Source organism: Salminus brasiliensis, chromosome 20 (assembly GCF_030463535.1).
Source record: "Salminus brasiliensis chromosome 20, fSalBra1.hap2, whole genome shotgun sequence".
NCBI classification, from domain to species: Eukaryota; Metazoa; Chordata; class Actinopteri; order Characiformes; family Bryconidae; genus Salminus; species Salminus brasiliensis.
The window spans coordinates 8287612-8305388 of NC_132897.1; the positions used below are offsets into that span (position 1 = coordinate 8287612).

General features: G+C 39.7%; 2 protein-coding genes across 4 annotated transcripts; one reads left to right on the top strand and one right to left on the bottom strand.

The window, feature by feature from the left end:
• The first annotated feature begins 1663 nt into the window (after window positions 1–1663).
• On the top strand, window positions 1664–10321 carry LOC140541694 (transcription termination factor 1-like). Of its 3 annotated transcripts, none has more exons than XM_072664449.1 (10): window positions 1664–1750; window positions 4642–5763; window positions 6945–7130; window positions 7220–7298; window positions 7416–7540; window positions 7630–7834; window positions 7934–8020; window positions 8776–8841; window positions 9576–9661; window positions 9872–10321. In XM_072664449.1, exons 2-10 carry the CDS (start codon window positions 4704–4706, stop codon window positions 10078–10080), a joined length of 2103 nt encoding a protein of 700 aa, XP_072520550.1. In that variant the 5' UTR covers window positions 1664–1750; window positions 4642–4703; the 3' UTR covers window positions 10081–10321. The 3 variants fall into 3 exon arrangements, with proteins under 3 accessions (XP_072520550.1, XP_072520549.1, XP_072520551.1); XM_072664448.1 differs by having other exon boundaries at window positions 1665–1750; window positions 4639–5763; XM_072664450.1 differs by lacking the exons at window positions 8776–8841; window positions 9576–9661; window positions 9872–10321 and adding an exon at window positions 8391–8769 and having other exon boundaries at window positions 1665–1750; window positions 4639–5763.
• Window positions 10322–10856: 535 nt separating this feature from the next.
• On the bottom strand, window positions 10857–16877 carry gsnb (gelsolin b). Its single transcript, XM_072664451.1, has 16 exons — window positions 16813–16877; window positions 16290–16483; window positions 16023–16177; window positions 15739–15900; window positions 15467–15616; window positions 14649–14738; window positions 14425–14557; window positions 13965–14269; window positions 13275–13408; window positions 12906–12996; window positions 12448–12618; window positions 11782–11956; window positions 11563–11684; window positions 11354–11431; window positions 11218–11278; window positions 10857–11122 (listed from the first exon to the last, which is right to left on the bottom strand). The coding sequence occupies exons 2-16, from the start codon at window positions 16480–16482 to the stop codon at window positions 10953–10955; spliced, it is 2190 nt and encodes a 729-aa protein (XP_072520552.1). The 5' UTR covers window position 16483; window positions 16813–16877; the 3' UTR covers window positions 10857–10952.
• Between the last annotated feature and the right edge of the window lie 900 nt (window positions 16878–17777).

A 17777-nucleotide genomic window follows, 5' to 3' on the forward strand; every position in this document is an offset into this window, starting at 1 on the left:
TCTTTACTGAATAGCTTTGATGTGGGCAGACTGTCAAAAAAGCATTTCACTGCAAGTTATACTGTGTATTACTATGTATGTGACAAATAAAATTTCATTTGATTTGATTTGATTTGAAATTACCTGTTAAGCTGTCCAACGTTTCTGCTAGCTTGGACACTCGCTCATAGGCATAATATCCCCCTGAGGGTTATTTATAGGAATATTCAATTTCATATCTTAAAACAGCTCTTTTTCTTAGAAAATGGCTTCTCACAGGTTCAGCAGATAGTGGTATAGATATGATAGGGAATGACCTTTTTGGGGGGAATTTGTACATTTGTATTCTTTAATACAAACAAATATACACCGATAAGCACCACCTGCTTAATATGGTGTAGGCCCTTCTTGTGCTGCCACAACAGATGATTTCCCAAACCAGGTGTGGGATGATAACTATAAATAACACTGGACTCCCATGAGGAGAGCTTGGAGATGTTTTAATGAGCACAGTAATGTAAACACATTTTCTTTGTATGATTTTTGGTATTTATTCTAATACACTGTATGGACAAAAGTATTAGGACACCTGCTCAGTCTCTACTAAGGCTTCTACTAAATTCTAGAGCACTACAGGATTTGACAGCATTCAGTTCTAAGAGTGTGAGGTCAGTATATTGCACGATCACCACCTAACTGCACCTTCAACTCCCCAGCTCATCCCAAAACTGCTGGATAGAGCACCATCATTCCAGAGAACACAGTTCCACTGCTCCACAGCTCAATGCTGGTGGGCTTAACACCCCTCTAGCCCACGTCTGGCATTAGGTATAGTGCAAATAGGGTCATGTTCATCCGCTCCAGAGAGTCCTATTCTATTGCCAACACTTCTCTGCAGGGACTCTGCAAGTTGTGTGTGTGTGTGTGTGTGCATTTGCACATCTGTGTCAGCAATGGATGCGACTTGAAGTAGCAGAATGCAATCATTGGAAGGGGTGTCCAGAAACATTTGGACAGATAGTGTGTGAGTGTGGTCTTGGCTCATGGAGGCCCTGGGACGTTCAGATAGAACACACCTGTCTGTAATATTCAGATACCCCTGAAGGCCTTTATTATTTTTTACCTGGATCAGGTGTGTTAGATTAGTGTTGGAGATAAAGTGTGCACAGTGGTGGGATTGGTTTTAACTGGCTTATAGGAAAAAAGGAGCCTGTTAAAAAATGTTGCTAGGGGGCGCACACAGACTATTAGGGTAGGTGTCGCTGCCAAATTGATAATCTAGCGCCATCTAGTGTACTTAATTTGACATTGCACCTAAAGTCGCTGCTCTATACCTAGTTAAATAGATCAGATTAGGGCCTAAAATTTTAGTAGCCATTTTAAATGCAGTTTCATAATCACTTATTGTTTTTTATTAGGCCTGTCGTTTTTGTTGAGGATCAGGATAAGGAGGAAATCAGGATCATTCTTTGAAAAAAAAATCTGAAGATCCTTTTTAATAGCTCCAGGGATACCTAACCCCTAATGTGTCGTGGCCCTTTAGGTGAAGGAGAAAATTGTATAGATTGTGTAAATGTTTTTCGGTAAATGCTTCCTTTATAGAGTCTGATAAGCTTCGCCCTGGCCTTACCCTCCTGTACGCTAGGCGGCAGTAGTGCCGGTCCAGTGTCCTATGTTGGTCAGAGGGCGCCTCGTGTTAACGTGCAGCGTACAGGAATCAAAACACGGAGCTCAGGGCGCCACGTTTGTTTAAACATGCAACTTTCAGCAGGTAAAACTCACCACACACTAATCACACAGCCGTCATTTAAAATCCAGCTCCTTTATTACGGGTTTCTGAGCTTCTGAGTTTTGCTTTAAGGTGTTTAGATGAATCGAGAAGGAGGCAGTGCGAGTGGAAAATACCTGGTTTCCTGCGTCAGAGGATCATACTGCTGATAGTAGTTGGCTCGATGAGTCTTTACAGTGTAAATAATCATTAAATTACTCTTTGGGTGGTCAACATTAAATACAGTTAAATATATTATAGATCTAGTACTTCATATGGAATGCTTAATTAATTGCTGGAAGTGGTAAATGTGTCATTTGTATTTTTGTTGGAAAATAAAAGTAACTATTCCCCCAGTATATACAGTACTGCACTACTACAAGCTATAGAAATATTATGTGGAGGTGAAAAATACTATATATTAAGTGTACATTCATCAACTATTCTGCCTACTAAATTCTCTACGGGATCAATAAATTCTCTCTCTCTCTCTCTCTGTATGTATATATATATATATATATATATATATATATATATATATATATATATATATATATATAGTGTTTCACTTTTCATAGGTTGTAAATTTTTATATCTTATCCCAAATAAAATAAAATAATAGGCTTGAAAGAACAGCATTTACTTGTTGAGGGACTGCACATTTGAAAAGAGCCATGAAAAATGTAAAATTGCTATATATATATATATATATATATATATATATATATATATATATATATATACATACAGTCATGCCCGAAAGTATTCATACCCCTGTCAAAGTTTGACTTAAATTTACTTTTATTTAACCAGAAATTATATTTTTGCCTGGAAATGACACGGGCATCTCCCAGGAGATAACACGATGATGTACAAGAGGCATCATTGTGGGAAAAAATATTTCTCAGCTTTTATACACATTTGAACAAAAAGTGGCATGTCCAAAATTATTCATACCCTTCTCAATAATTAATAGAAAAGCCTTTATTGGCTATTACAGCAATCAAACGCTTCCTGTAATTGCTGACCAGCTTTTTGCATGTCTCCACTGGTATTTTTGCCCATTCATCTTTAGTGATGAGCTCCAACTCTTTGAGGTTCGAGGGTCTCCTTGCCATCACCCTGATCTTTAGCTCCCTCCACAGATTCTCAATTGGATTCAAGTCAGGACTCTGGCTGGGCCACTGCAAAACATTAATGTTTTTGTCTGCTAACCATTTCTTCACCACTTTGGCTGTGTGTTTTGGGTCGTTGTCGTGCTGAAATGTCCACCGGTTCCCAAGGCCAAGTTTCTCTGCAGACTGCCTGATGTTGTTGTTGAGAATCTTGATGTATTGCTCTTTTTTCATGGTGCCATTTACTGCGATCAAGTTCCCTGGTCCATTGGCTGAAAAACACCCCCAAAACATTAGGTTCCCACCACCATGTTTGACAGTGGGGATGGTGTTCTTAGGGTTGAAGGCTTCTCCTTTTTCACGCCAAATGGTGCACACATCATTGTGGCCAAACAATTCAATTTTTGTTTCATCTGACCATAAAACAGAACACCAGAAGTCTTCTTCTTTGTCCAGATGAGCATTTGCAAAGGTCAAGCGGGCTTTTGTGTGCCTTTTCTGGAGAAGTGGTGTCCTCCTTGGCCTGCGTCCGTGGAACCCAGCAGTGTGCAGTGTCCGTTGAACTGTCTGCCTTGAGATGTCGCCACCAGCAGAGTCCAGATTCACCAGGATGGCCTTGGTGGTGATCCTTGGATTTTTCTTCACCTCTCTCGCTATTCTCCTGGCCAGCACAGGTGTCACTTTTGGCTTCTGACCACATCTTCTGAGATTTTCCACAGTGCGGAACTTCTTGTATTTTTTAATAATACTTTGCACTGTAGCCACTGGAACTTGAAAACATTTTGATATGGCTTTATAGCCCTTTCCTGACTTGTGAGCGGCCACAATGCACAGCCGCAGGTCCTTAGTGAGCTCCTTTGTCTTAGCCATGACTGTCCACAAACCAACTGCAGAGAGCTGCTGTTTTTCTCCTGTTGAGTTGATTAAAACAGCTGTTCCCAATGAATCAGGGTAATTAGGATGCTTTAAAACAGCTTGGACTATTTGGAATGGTATAGAACTTTGGATTTTCCCATATACTGTGACAGTTTTCAAAGGGTATGAATAATTTTGGACATGCCACTTTTTGTTCAAATGTGTATAAAAGCTGAGAAATACTTTTTCCCACAATGATGCCTCTTGTACATCATCGTGCATCGTGTACTTTCGGGCATGACTGTATATATCTATATTTCTCTCTCTCTCTCTCTCTCTCTCTATCTATATATATATATATATATATATATATATATATATACCTATATATATTTACAGTGTTTCACTTTTCATAGGTTGTAAATTTTTATATCTTATCCCAAATAAAATAAAATAATAGGCTTGAAAGAACAGCATTTACTTGTTGAGGGACTGCACATTTGAAAAGAGCTATGAAAAATGTAAAATTGCTATATATATATGTATATATATATGTATATGTGTATATATATATATATATATATATATATATATATATATATATGTATATGTATGTGTATATATTGTGTGTGTGTGTGTGTGTGTGTGTGTGTGTGTATATATATATATATATATATATATATATATATATATATATATATATATATATATATATATAAGCTTAGTAAGATTATGTCCCCCTACTTGCGCATATGTACAAATGTAAGGCGCCAGTAAGCTTCATGGTGTCAGTGCTCTCTATTGCCAGTACAGAGACTGTGTGTAAATGCCAGTATAGCGCTGATTCCGTGCAAGTCTTGTAGTTTCTTCTACTTTTCTTGCAAGGGTTATAATGTCTCATGTTGCTTTTTTTGGTTACAGAAGAGGTGTGAGCCGTCTGGAGTTCTTATTAAAGTGCATATGCAGAGTTTTATATAACGCAAGAGATGGGAAAAACCAAGGATAAGAAAACGAAGAGGGTCAGTGATGTTTTTCTGGAGATGAGTCCCAGCAGCTCCTTTGCAAGTGAAAGTCCTGAAAAACGTACATTACAAACAGACACGCACAATTTGAGTCCAAGACACCTGGAGATGTTGACCAGCAGTTCAGAAAAGCCTCAAAAGAAGCACAGGAAAAGAGATCTGCCCACCCAGGAAAGTGAGAATGAAAGCTATGAACTTCAGACTGAAGGTGAACTGGGAAAAGGGACACTGAAAAAGAGGGCAAAATTAAGGGATGAGAAAGTAACTCATATTCACGACACACACATTTCTGAAGTTCCTTCAAACAATGCTGCTAAACCTGACCTGGGAGATGTAGATGGTTCAGCAGATGAAATGTCTCCTCTTGAAACGCCTGTGAAAAAAAAGAAAAAGAAAGAGAAGCTGGGACAGACAGAGGAGAATGTTACATATGAAGAATCTGAAAGTGATGCCTCAAGAAAAAAGAAGAGGTCCAAGGACAAATACAAAGTAGAAATGGACGTAACCGTGAAGTCGGATGAAAGTGAGATGACGTCTGAAGACAGACAGGGAGAATCGGGCAAGAAAAAAAAGAAAAAGAAAGAAAAGAGAAATAAAGAGAGAAATGAGGACTCCAGCGTTTTGGCAGAGCAGATGGAGGTATTGGGATCTGCTGCTACAGCAGCACAGTCCCATGAGATGGAGGATATCAATGTAACAACAGAACCAGAAGAAAATCAGAGCAAGAAAAGACGAGAGAGAAAGAAAAACAAAGCAGCGCACAAGGAGACCAGTTTGACCACACAAGAGAGACAGACCGTTCCAAAAACTGAACTAGAGGATGATGGTTATGCTGCTGAGCGGGTACAAATCGGCACTGGTTTTGCCAAGAGGAGAAATAGCAAAGGAGTTACTAAACAGGTTGATGAACGTCTTCTGGAGGAACTTAAACAGTTTATTCCCACTGTAGAGTCACGAGAACCTGAGGATATAAATAAAATGATTCATTATGACCTGCCCAGGTATAAGGAGTTCAAGAAAAGGGGTAAGATTAACATTTTTCATTCATACATGCTGTCAGTGCAGGGAAGAGTGAGGCACAACTGAACACATTTTGTTTTTGCTAATTAATTAAAAATAAATTATAAATATATAAAAATGTATTATTGTATTATACATGCAATCTACAGGTATTTAAGTAGTACGATGTCTCTGTTAGTGTTCTAATCATAAATGGGTGCAGGAGCTAGTTGTCACAGTTGCTGGAAGGTCTAGTAGATGAAAAGTAACATGATTATTTTAAGTGATGAAAAATTGATTATTGGGATTATTACCAAGTAGCCCTGATGTAGCTATCAGCTTTTAAATTTATCTGAAGCTGCAATATTGTTAATTCTGTTCTGTTCACAGCATAAACAAGCAAACTGATTGGCTTTTTTTGTTGTTGAAGAGCAGAACTTCATCAATAATTAGCTGGCTGGTTGGCTTTTTTGTCGAATGGCGAGACTTTATCCGTAAACAGACGCCATGTTAAGTGTTGCTGACACTCCTATTCATATATCAACCAGTGACTGGTCTCTTCATTTAAAACAGCTCTGAGTAGATTTACTTCAATTCTGCGTGACCCAGTTGCTCAATCTGTATGTTTTCTTTGTAGCTCTGCATCCAGATTGAGGCAGTTTTTTCTACAAAAACACAAGTGACCTCACCAACTAATCGACTTTTAAAGTGGTTGCCACCCCTAGTACCTCATGAAGTGCCTGCGAGCAAAAAGAAAGAGAAGACATACAGAAATACCTAAATACATAAAATCTGCCCTAAAATAAGTCAAACATTTTTATTAATTTAAAAACAAAAATAAATTATTTTAACCTGGAGCTGGGCAATATGACTTTTTTCGTATTGTGATAAATTTTGTTATCGTGATAACAATATGCTTTTTTATGCATATTGAGGATACAGTTAGTGCTTAATAAACACTGATGAGCTGCAGTTTTCATTAAAATCAGTGTAATTAAACTGTTTTTAATTAGATGAGCAGCAGATGTTAAATGAAAACCACTCTAAGTATGACAGAGTATCTAAATAGTAGTTTATAAGAATCTGTCGCTACTCATGTTTTTAGTCTGTGATTACAGATGCATGTATTGTGCTAAATATCTAAGAAAAACTAAACTGTGTACTGTGATGTAGTGGAGACTGTAATTTGTGGGTCTTGTTTTTCAGGTATCCCCCTAAATCGCGGAAGGTTCACTACAAAGGAAAATGAGACTCTAATGAAGAACGTTGATGACTTCTTGGCCCTCACTGGGATAGACAATGCCACAAAGCTCTTCTTCACTCATCACTTTAAGGAAGAGCAGGAACAAATAAAAAGACTTAAAAAGATGCACAGATTCTTTGCAGTGATAGGTGAGTGCTTTTGAATTTTAATTGTTATGCAGCCTCACTGTTTAGGAAAATATGTTGTGTTAAATAACTGGTAATGTCTGTCCTAACAGCGGATGGAATTCCCAGGTCCTGTCATGACGTTTATGCTCGTGGAAGAAGAGTTTTCGATGGCAGTGCTCACAAGGGCAAGTAAGGGGATTTTTACCTGTTAGGTTCCAGGCAATTTCTTTGTTTGACAGTGGAAACTATTTGATGCAAGTTTTGTACATTTAGGTTCAAACCATGATTCTGTTCTTATTTTTCAAGATTTTCGAAGACAGAAATTCACCAACTTCGCGCTTTGCACACATTACATGGTAATAATTGGAAGAAGATTTCAGAGTTGACCGGAAGAAGCGCTCTCTCACTTGAGAAACGGTACTCTCAGCTCAGTAAGTGTTCTGTTTTCCAGAAACATTCACATTCATCCTCCTATAATAGGCTGTATTGTGTTCCTAACATACATATATGTATTGTCCAGATTTAAAGGAAGGCTATTGGTCCAAGGCAGAGGTACAAAGACTGTTGAGATCTGTGCGGGATCATATAATCAGTCAGGTCCAACCTGGAGTCACCGATATCAGCTCAACCAGAGTCAGTAGACAAATACTTTACCAAGGGCTTCCTTGGCGGAAGATTGCTGCACAGGTAGAGACTCGCTCATGGGCCAAGTGCAGAGAGAAATGGTGAGTCAGCTTTTAACACAGAATATGGGAATTATGTTTTGTGATGTTTTTAAATTGTTGTCTGCTGTTCTTTGCTGAATATTCATATGCAATTTTAAGGATGTCCGTGCTGGCTGTAAAAATGTCCTCTGGAGCTGAGCACACAGAGAAGAACTCTGACGAGATCAAAGTAAAACTAATAAAAGCGTAAGTTTTTCTCTGTAGTTTTCTTTCTCATATGTGGTGATTTAATTAAAACGGTCATGTCAAAATTTATATTATAGTTTTTTCATTCAACGAGAGGAGCTTAAACCCCTCTATCAACTCCATTTGGCATGTTTTAAGGGGTGTGTTCAGCAAGGGGAAACTGTGTTGGACACTGACCCTCCAGGACAGGAACTGAAGAACCTTCAGTTCCTTATGCAAGGAAGTTGTGGTTCTGCAAGGATATTGGACTAGCTGTACATACAAAGCCAAAAACTCTGTTTGAGAGCGATCTAATTAAATAACAGACCAAGATGTATTGCTGCCCCATCTGCTTAAACTTGGCATTAACATGCATCTTGTATCCAAATAGAAAAACAGTGGGGGCTCTACAACATGATGGGACAATTAATGGTTCTCTCATCCCTGTAACGGCTCTGTCAGAAAATGCTATTTACTAATAAAACCACAAGGCAACAAACTCTGCTCTCATCTGCTGGTAAAGGAGCGAGGAGAGAGACAAAGCAAGGGACAGAGAAGCCAAGACCCACAGTAATTATTACTCGCATTAACGCATTCCATTTACACTTGTATTAAATGTAGACGAGATTTATCTCTGACCCCCTTCAATTAAAAAAATACAAATGTGATCCGATCACCTGTTAATGCCAGGTGTAAACAGGCTCCTAGTGTGAGAGTACCTAACACCTAAACCTGTGTTGTACTGTTTAATTAAACTATGTCTCCCCCTCCTCCAGGATGTATGAAATGCAAGTAGATGATGTTGCCTATGTCAACTGGGATGCTTTGACAGCAGTGATTGGGTAAGCGTGGTTCCTAGCTGGCACTGAGCAACTATTCTCACAGTACTTTTCTTATATCGCCCACATTGAATACCGTAAGCAAGAGTTTTTGGAGAGTTTTGGAACACTATTGTATATCAAGTATTAAATACTGATATTACAATACCATGTCAAGATAGTAGCAGTGAATTTATTCCAAATGTAAACCTGTCTAACTAAGAAGCATACATCTCTTAAAATAGGCATGTTGTTTTTGTAAGGTCTTCTTGATTAAGCTTTATAGCACATGAGCGGAAGATATTTATTATATATACATACATGCGTACATACACACGCATGTCAAAATGAATGCATTCAGCTACTTTAGGTTACGCTCTCACACAGCTTGTCTAGTCCCTAAAGAGAAGTATTAGATAAAGCATGGATAAACATGAAGCTATTTGCACTATCCTAATGCCAGGCTTGGGCTACAGGAGCATTGAGCTGTGGAGGAGTGGAACTGTGTTCTCTGGAATGATGGTGCTCCATCCAGCACTTTTGGGATGAGGTGGGCTGGTGATCATCCAACTTACTAACAAAATCTAGTAGGAAGTCTTCTCTGGAGATTTAGTCACTCCAATTACTCCAAAAGTATTGTATAAGGCTATAAATGGCAAGGCTGGTCAATTAGAACATTTCACAGTAGTTTGACCTCTTCTACCTGAAGGTTGGTGGCTGTTTCTATCTTCATGTCTAATGATTTTCTTCCTCTGTAGAGATGTTCCTCCTTCGTATGTGCAAAGAAAATGGCACAAACTCAAAGTTTGTCATGTGCCACACTGGCAGTCCAAATGTTTCGGAGGTAAGACCTTTACTCCTACTAAGAAATTAAAGTTTCTTAAAGCCAATATTTACAATGGCTAGCACATTTGCTATTTAAATAATTTTAAACTAAAGCAATGTTCAGTGCTGTAGCGGAAATGTCTGGGGTTTAAAAAAAAAACAAAAAAAAAAACAAGCAAACAAAAACCCTAGCAGCTTTTATAAAGTCTCATGTTTAATATTTCACCAGATATAATCGACTTTCTTTATGAGAAAGTCCTGCCATGCCTCGAAAAGGAGCTAAAACACAATGATGACCGTAATGTAATGCAGCTCAAGAAAAGCCAACAGACGACCTTCCTGCTCTCAGACATCTTCCAGGATATTAACGACCAAGATATTGAGGAGGCGGAAGAGCAGGATGAGGATGGTGGCGGTGAAGAAAACAGTGAGAACTAAAAGTAATAAGGACTAAAAGCAGAGGAGAGAGAGAGAGAGCAGCACATGACTGATTTAACGTTAATGTTTATAAAAAGATATAACTGGATGCTTCTTTAGGGGGGAGAAAAAACAAATCAGGGCTTGTAGAAGTTTCATCCAGTCCTGTGTTGTATAATGAAGGGGATTGTGAAGATAAACTGATCAGTTTTGTTTCCGTACAAACTATTTTATAAATTTTATAAACAAGCTGTGTTCTGTTCGTGTTGTAAACATTTGTCATACATATTTTTATATTTTTGTTTTTTTAAAGCACCTTTTTAATTCTCCTCCTCTGTAACAGTGTGGTGACATTCACTGATGTTTGGTACATCAGATGTTTGGGTTTTTTTTTTATTCTATTTGAAAAGTCACCTTCTGTCACCAACAGTCACCTTTTGTGCACCCTTTGGGCAAAAACTGAGTGAGAAATAGCTCATAGTAGTATGTATATGACTTGGGTCACCTCACTGTACACAGATCAGCCAGAACATTAGCATGACCTGCCTAATAATGAGCAAGTCCCCATTGTGCCATCACAATAGAGCCGACTGTTCAAAGCATGGCCTCAACAAGACCTAAGAGTGTCCTGTTGTATCTGGCACCTTAAGTTCCCATGACCCTATCGGGGTCCTTTTTTGGATCACTTTTGGTAGGTACTGATCACTGTCTACCAGGTTTGGTCATCTGTGCCTTTGGGCTTTGGGTTCTGGAAAAGCTTGTAAATTGTTATGAATTGTATGGAACAACCCCCACAATTGCTATCTGGTACTTTATCTTTAATACAGTTTGATCTGAACAGTAAATGTGAGGAATTCATATTGACTGATGAGGTCACTTTGAAGGTTGTAGGTTCAATGCTCCAGAACAGCCAGAGCTCGTTCCAGTGGACCACAGCTCCAGTAGTCATAATCCCATCCTAGGAACCATCCAGTGAAGGTTGGAGGCTCAAAGCCCTGCATTATTTTCACAATGGGAGTCCTCTTGTCCCTGATGGCAGGGTGTGTTTCAATGTATCGGGCAGCTGAGGAGACAATGGACAGCTTGAGGAATTCAGCAGCACAGAGAAAAAGGCTATGAATGCACATAGGCATGCTCTCGTTTTACACACCACCTTACCTGATGTAATTGCCTCAGTCTTCTCCTCTTCATGGGCTTGTTTTCCAATCCATACAAAGACCTTAGAACATAGTGTTTATGGCCTAACTATTGTAAACACTTTATTTTTAATTCATAAAGCTCTTCAAGAGTTTACCTGGTCCCAGGTGTCCAGGAGCATGACATCATCAGGAGCCAGATCTTCTTGAGTCATCTCCCCTGGTACTTCCTCGATCTAATATCAGGAGACAAGTTCAGGAGTTATTTCTTCCCAAACAGCTGCTACCAGTGCAGTGATGGAAACCGGTCTTTCAATTTCATTTAGACAGAGTAGCAGCATTGTAGACCAAGTAATAAGTACCTCACCCTGAACTGTCCTGTTTTGTTAGAACAAGCAAACAGACGAGGAGGATGAGAGTCCATTTTGATCTTCAGTCTTTCAGAGGTGCGATACTCTGCTTTCCCTGCCAGAGCTTCCCAGAAGGCATCTTTACAAATACAGTAGCAGACAAAAATATATATTTTTAAGTACATGACTGTAATTAATGGGTAAGAATATTACACAGATAAACACACTGTTCATACCTCCCTCTTCACCCTCTGCCACTTCAGCAACCTCTACCCCTAAGGTTTCACTGAGCTGTGTAGCGCCACGTCTCTCAGAATCACTGGTCCCTTTACCGACCCACAGCACTGAGCCTGATGGGTCCACCAAAACGAAGGCATCATTGGAGTTGAGATTGGAGGCCATGGGGTCAACCTTTTATTGAGGGTTAGAATGAAAAAAAAAATCCTTGGTTTTATAGTACCAGAGAGTCCTATGGCATCCTCTAGGCACCATTATTCAACAATTTTAGCGGCCACCTGCTGCAGTAAGGAACATAAACTAGCTTTGTGACCTTATTCTAGTGCACACGTTATTAGAGCTGATAAGTGTGGTGATGTTACCAGTTAGCAGGCTGAAGTTGTTTTTTTTTTACTCCAACTTTTCATTTCACCTTAAATTATGCTGTTGGAGAGAGTGTTTGAATTAGAAGTCTTGTTTTTGCTGCTAACATCACCCCACCCATTAGTTCAAATAAAGTTTTTTTGTTGTTTACCGAAATAGGGTAGTTTTACAAAAAGCGACGGGCAGAAAAACTTGATCGGGACAGCCCTAGTATATAGTCTATCAATTCCCCCTTCAAAAACCCATCAAATTATTTTTGAACCAGGGTGCCTAAACTTTTACACATAACTCAAACCAGTCACCTCAATGGCCCGTATATGCCCAGCAGTGCTGGACCGCACTTGGAAGAGACGGATCTTGGCAGCCGCTGACTGGCCGCCTTGTCTGGACGTTCCACCTTTGTACACCACCACTGGCTTTTCTCCAAAAAGACTCATGAGGTGAGGAGGTTCTTTACCTTGAACCACTCGCACCTAGAGCATTGAGACATCTGGGTAAGCATGTTCTTGATGCATTTTTGTACAAATTACAATAGTATATAGGGGAACTCACAGTACAGTGTAAAGTAAGTGTACAGTAAGTAAAGGTCAGTAGAGAGAAACAATTCATACTAAAGTATACACAGACCAAATGACTTTATGCAATACAAAGCTTAACAAAGCACTTAACGAAATGACTGAAGAGCATAATGACTAGTCAACATTCATTAAGACAACACTGCTGGTAAAGACTTATGGCAATAGGTCAGAATGTAGGCTACCTGCACTGCTCCTCCACCCAATTCCTCATCCAGCTGAGCGGCCAAGATGGAGGAAGCACCTTTCTCATCTTGGCTGGAATCTTCTCCCTGCCTGTGTACAAAAGATATATTATAAGATATATTTTTTTTTTTACCTGGACTTTTACAATAGCAGTTCCTTATGAGAAACAACTGAAGTTAAGCCAAGTGATGCACATAATGACTGTAAATGATACTGTTAGGTGATCCTGCCAGATAGTATTACTCAGGAGTATGAAACATGAACAGACAAAGCTGCTGGCCCATAGCCAAATCTTCACATTCAAAACCAACACCATCCCAGCTGTTCACTATGGGTGGGGCAGCATTGGCTATATTCTTGTATCTCACCAAATGTAGATAATCTGGCCCTGGCGTCCCCCATGCTGGTAGCTGTACTGGATGATGTAACTGTCTCCTCCATAGAACTGTCCATAGGTAGTGGGGTCGATGTGCACCTTGTCTGAGCCCTCAATCCTCCAAATCTTTACAGAACAGAATAAAATGCAGTGTAAGGTACAATTTGTTTAAATTTCATTAGATCACACTGATACATTTAGAGAGCTCCATTGGAAAGCCCACTTCCAGCTGTGTAGATTACATTTGCTAATAGTTAGTTTATTAGGTACCCCTTAGACCCTGTATGTAAGCCTACATTCACTTTCATGACTGTCATCATTAGCATTAGATTCATAGGCCCTAAATTAGAACCCTGTGGGACACCACAAGATGTGGTAAAACCAAACAGATCTTAAATAATTCACAATAGTTTCTGCATTAAGATTAATAACTGAATAATAAACCTAGGCTTCAAGGAGTTATGTGCCTATTATATAGGCTTTGTTCATTTGTAATTTCTGACTATAGCCCATCTGTTGCTGCAAAATAGACCACTATAGGACATAATTTTTGATGGTGGTCCATAGCTACAGTCAGTTTAAATCTACAAAATGCACCTATGTAGTACAAACAGGGTAAGTGCATCTAATAAACCAGCAACTCTATGTAGATGTCCTATAAGTTCTTAAATATGATGTTCACCTTTTTCTCTCCATCCCCTTTGTCCACCATCCCATGCTGAGCAGCCATGGCACTAGAGTCATGCAATGTAGAGGCATCAAAAGGCACCTTCTCAATCTTGGCGATCTTGTTAGGCACATATGCTTTTCCCATTCCCTCAGTCTGAGACACATCACGCCAAACCTTGAAGAACTGTTTGAACAGAGGAGTCTCCCCATTTTCAGGCAGGATCTGGACCTGGGTGTGTTTTGGATAGCCCATCTTCTGGATGAACTCCTCTGCAGCCTTCATCCCTGCACTCCTCTCTTCTGGACTGGCCCCTTTACCTGGAATCATGTCATCCCAGCTTAATTTGGTATTTGGTCAACAGGTTAGACAATAATAAGAGTCTAAAAGAGCTAGGGGTATGTTGTGCACAGGATGGGGTATACAGTGCTGCTCAAAATACGCAACTGAAGGATCTCAAAAGCTCACTACAGACCTTTCCAGAAGAAGATCTTGCCATTAGAGCCATGGTCCAAGATGAAACAGTCAGAGGACTCCAGTGCAGTCTGAGAGAAGGGGTTCTCACCCACTATCAATGTGACAGACATGTCTCCACTGGCATCAGACACCTTCAGGTTGGATTTTACAGAGCATTATACCCTCTCAATGCATTGAACTCTGATGTTAGTAAAAAAAAAAAAAAAAACAGACAAATGTTACTTTATATAACTTGGCCATCTTCCGATTTGATGCATCTGTTTCAGTGTCATCACAGTCTGTATCAGGAAGCTCCGGCTTTGGTCCAAGAATCTAGAAGTAGTCATAAAGATTAATGAATGAATGGTTTTTGAGCCTTATAAGAGACACTTCTACCTTGCCAGCATACAGTTAAAAACTGTGACTCATGCATTTCCAAATACAATGCGTATTGTTTATCCTCTAGGACTTTATCAGTGGTCCGTTTCTGACCTCAGGACCACTGTATCCTGATTGTTTGGGTTGGCAGACTACTCTCAACCCAACAATGAGAGAAGTCTTAACCCCAACATCACAATGCCTCAGGGTCACTGAGATCTTTGGCCCCATTAAACATAGAACTATTCTGCCAAAATACTCAATTAATACATTTAGGGCCCCTGTCAGTCACAGACCCTTAGCATCATCCTAATCCCCTACCCCTATATCGTGCCCCTGGTCGCTGCATTGCTAAGAATCAGAATGGTCCACATCCTAACAATATTTGGCCCATAGTGATCCAGTGGTCCTTCACTGATTGACAAAGTAGAGGGGTACTATTGGCATTCAGATGGGCTACAATCAATAAGTGCACCTATGTGTTCAGAGGGGGGACTGGCTTTCTATCACAAACCAGAAGCCACTTGAACTCCAGACTTCTCTGAGTTCTCCCCCCACTCTTACAGTCTTCTCTCCCAAATTATCTTAAACTGAAGGCGTGGTCTGAACTAGCAAAATGGTAATGTTTCTAATAAAATGATTATTTAATACCACACTATCAGAAATGCTCTCTCCTCACATACCTCCAGCATCTTGTCAGGCTCTGCCCCTTCTTCACATATGTAGAGTTTTGCTCTTCCACGTCGCTCGTTGTCACGGATGGTTTTGGAAATACTGGTGGCTTTCAACCTCTCAAAGTGATTGCTCTTCGTCCCACACCACTGGTATAGTTCCTGCAGTACATACAGTAATGGAACGGACTAAGCGACAAGTATAACCGTTTACACAGATGGATGCATAGAAAGTTAAGACTGACATAACAAATGAAAACAGAAAAAAACTGCTGTTCTATTGCCTGTCCCAGATCCAAGATGAAGCAATCGCCCTTGTTGAAGCTGTCCCAGCTCACAGGAACCTCAGTGGCCCTCACAATTCTTCTGCCTGTAACATGGAGGACTCTTTGTCTCCCTTCTTCATCTGCAGTCACGTGTCTGAAGCCTGAGGCCACGCCACCTTGCTGAGGTAAACAAAGGGGTAAAAGGTACCCTATATAGAACCACGATGAAACAAGAGCATAAAGCCTTGTTCATTGTTTTTAATGATTTTTTTGATACTATACTGATGTGTAGCCCAGCTCACCATATACTTCAGCCCTGATTTGAAGTAGCCCACAAATGTTTTTGATTCATAGCCCTGGACCTCTCGATACTGCACAGGTGTTCCCCCGAGATAGTCATCCATTTGGACGGTAAAAATGGCAGCTGCAGCACTCTCATCTGTTGTGCAGTGACTGCCTGAACAAAAAGAGGAGGCCGTATTCAGAGACCGTGTATCTGATATCCCAGCGCTCACCAAACAAAAAGAAGAACAAGGAGATGTGGGTTCAGGAACAGATCACAGTCTCACCTTGCCAGAAGTGGAGGTCATACTGTAGACTTCCCAAACGTTGCTTAATGGTGTTGAGGACAATGTAGGTGTCCCCAGTGTAGAAACTTCCATAGAGATTCTCTGGAACTGCCACCAGATCCATTTTCTCAATCCTCCAAACCTGCAGCCCAGGCTGCTGCCCTGCCTTCTTGAACTCAGGATGGTAAACCATGCTGCAGAGAAGAAAGACAAAGAGTTACAAACACATACATAACTTGTGTGAGAAAGAGCACATGGCAAAAAAAAAAACACTGTCCCTTTTGGAAAATCCTACTATAGGCTAATCTGCTTCATCAACGCCTAGCACTGAACAGTCACACCTCTACACCACAACAGACGAGAGGATGCTAGAGCTTAAAAAGGACCAGATCTTTTGAGGAAAGCCAACAGACTTCAGCTGCTATCAATACAGTGTATCTGCGAAGAGCATGGCAAGAAAAGACACTCTATATGCAACCAATCTCTTGTTTTACACTATAAGACACTGGCGATTACCCGCTACCTGTTACCAGCTGTCTGGATGAGTAGGCTAGCTCAGGATACGCTGAGGACAGAAGGCTCACTTCTTCAGATAGCAGGTGGGCTTTATTGACGTGTACGCTAAGCCCCGCCTACGAATGCAAAACCACGCCTCTATTTTATAAAAGCCAGGAGACGCATTATATTTATTTTCTTATTTAAACGTGTCAAAGCTGTAAGCTGACATATTATATGTGGGAAAAAATAATAGTTTGGCTGTTGTGCTAAATAATTCAATAAACTGAATAAACTAAAGCAATTAAAATATTTAAATCTTTTATATTTGATATTACTGCTATCCCTTTCTGCTGTTACACTGTGAATTTCCCCACTGCGGGACTAATAAAGGACTATCTTATCTTATCTTATCTTATTAATCTTTTATTTTAATTTTTTTTTTACAAAAGTTCGAACAGGCTTAAAGAAGGACATCATTTATTATTTATTATATAAAGGCCTATCAATTAACAATTTAATCACAAAAATGTATTAAATGTATTCATTCCATTCTAGGTCGTGACGTATATTTCATATTTTATAACTTATTCTAATTGTACGAATATATTCATCTATTAACGTTTTTATTGTTGTGTTAAACAATTTGAAAGCAGTTAAAATACATATATTTTTAATGCTTTATTTAAGATCGTGACGTGCGTTTCGTTGTGACGCTTTTTGTCGTATCCCCTCATTTATTTATTTAATTATTTGTTATTATGGTTTGTCTTATTACGTAAAACTGTCTCGGAATTCACGAATAAAGCTTGTAATAGGAGACCAATATTTAATTTAATCTATAGATTTCCCAACAACAACAAAAAAAGGTGGATTGTAGGTGGTTAAAGCTGCAGGTGTAAATACACACGTATGTAATGTATACGGGCAGATCCGCTTACCTCAGTGTTTTCCACTGGGGCGCGGTGTGTGTGGCCAGTAGGGGGCGCCTGG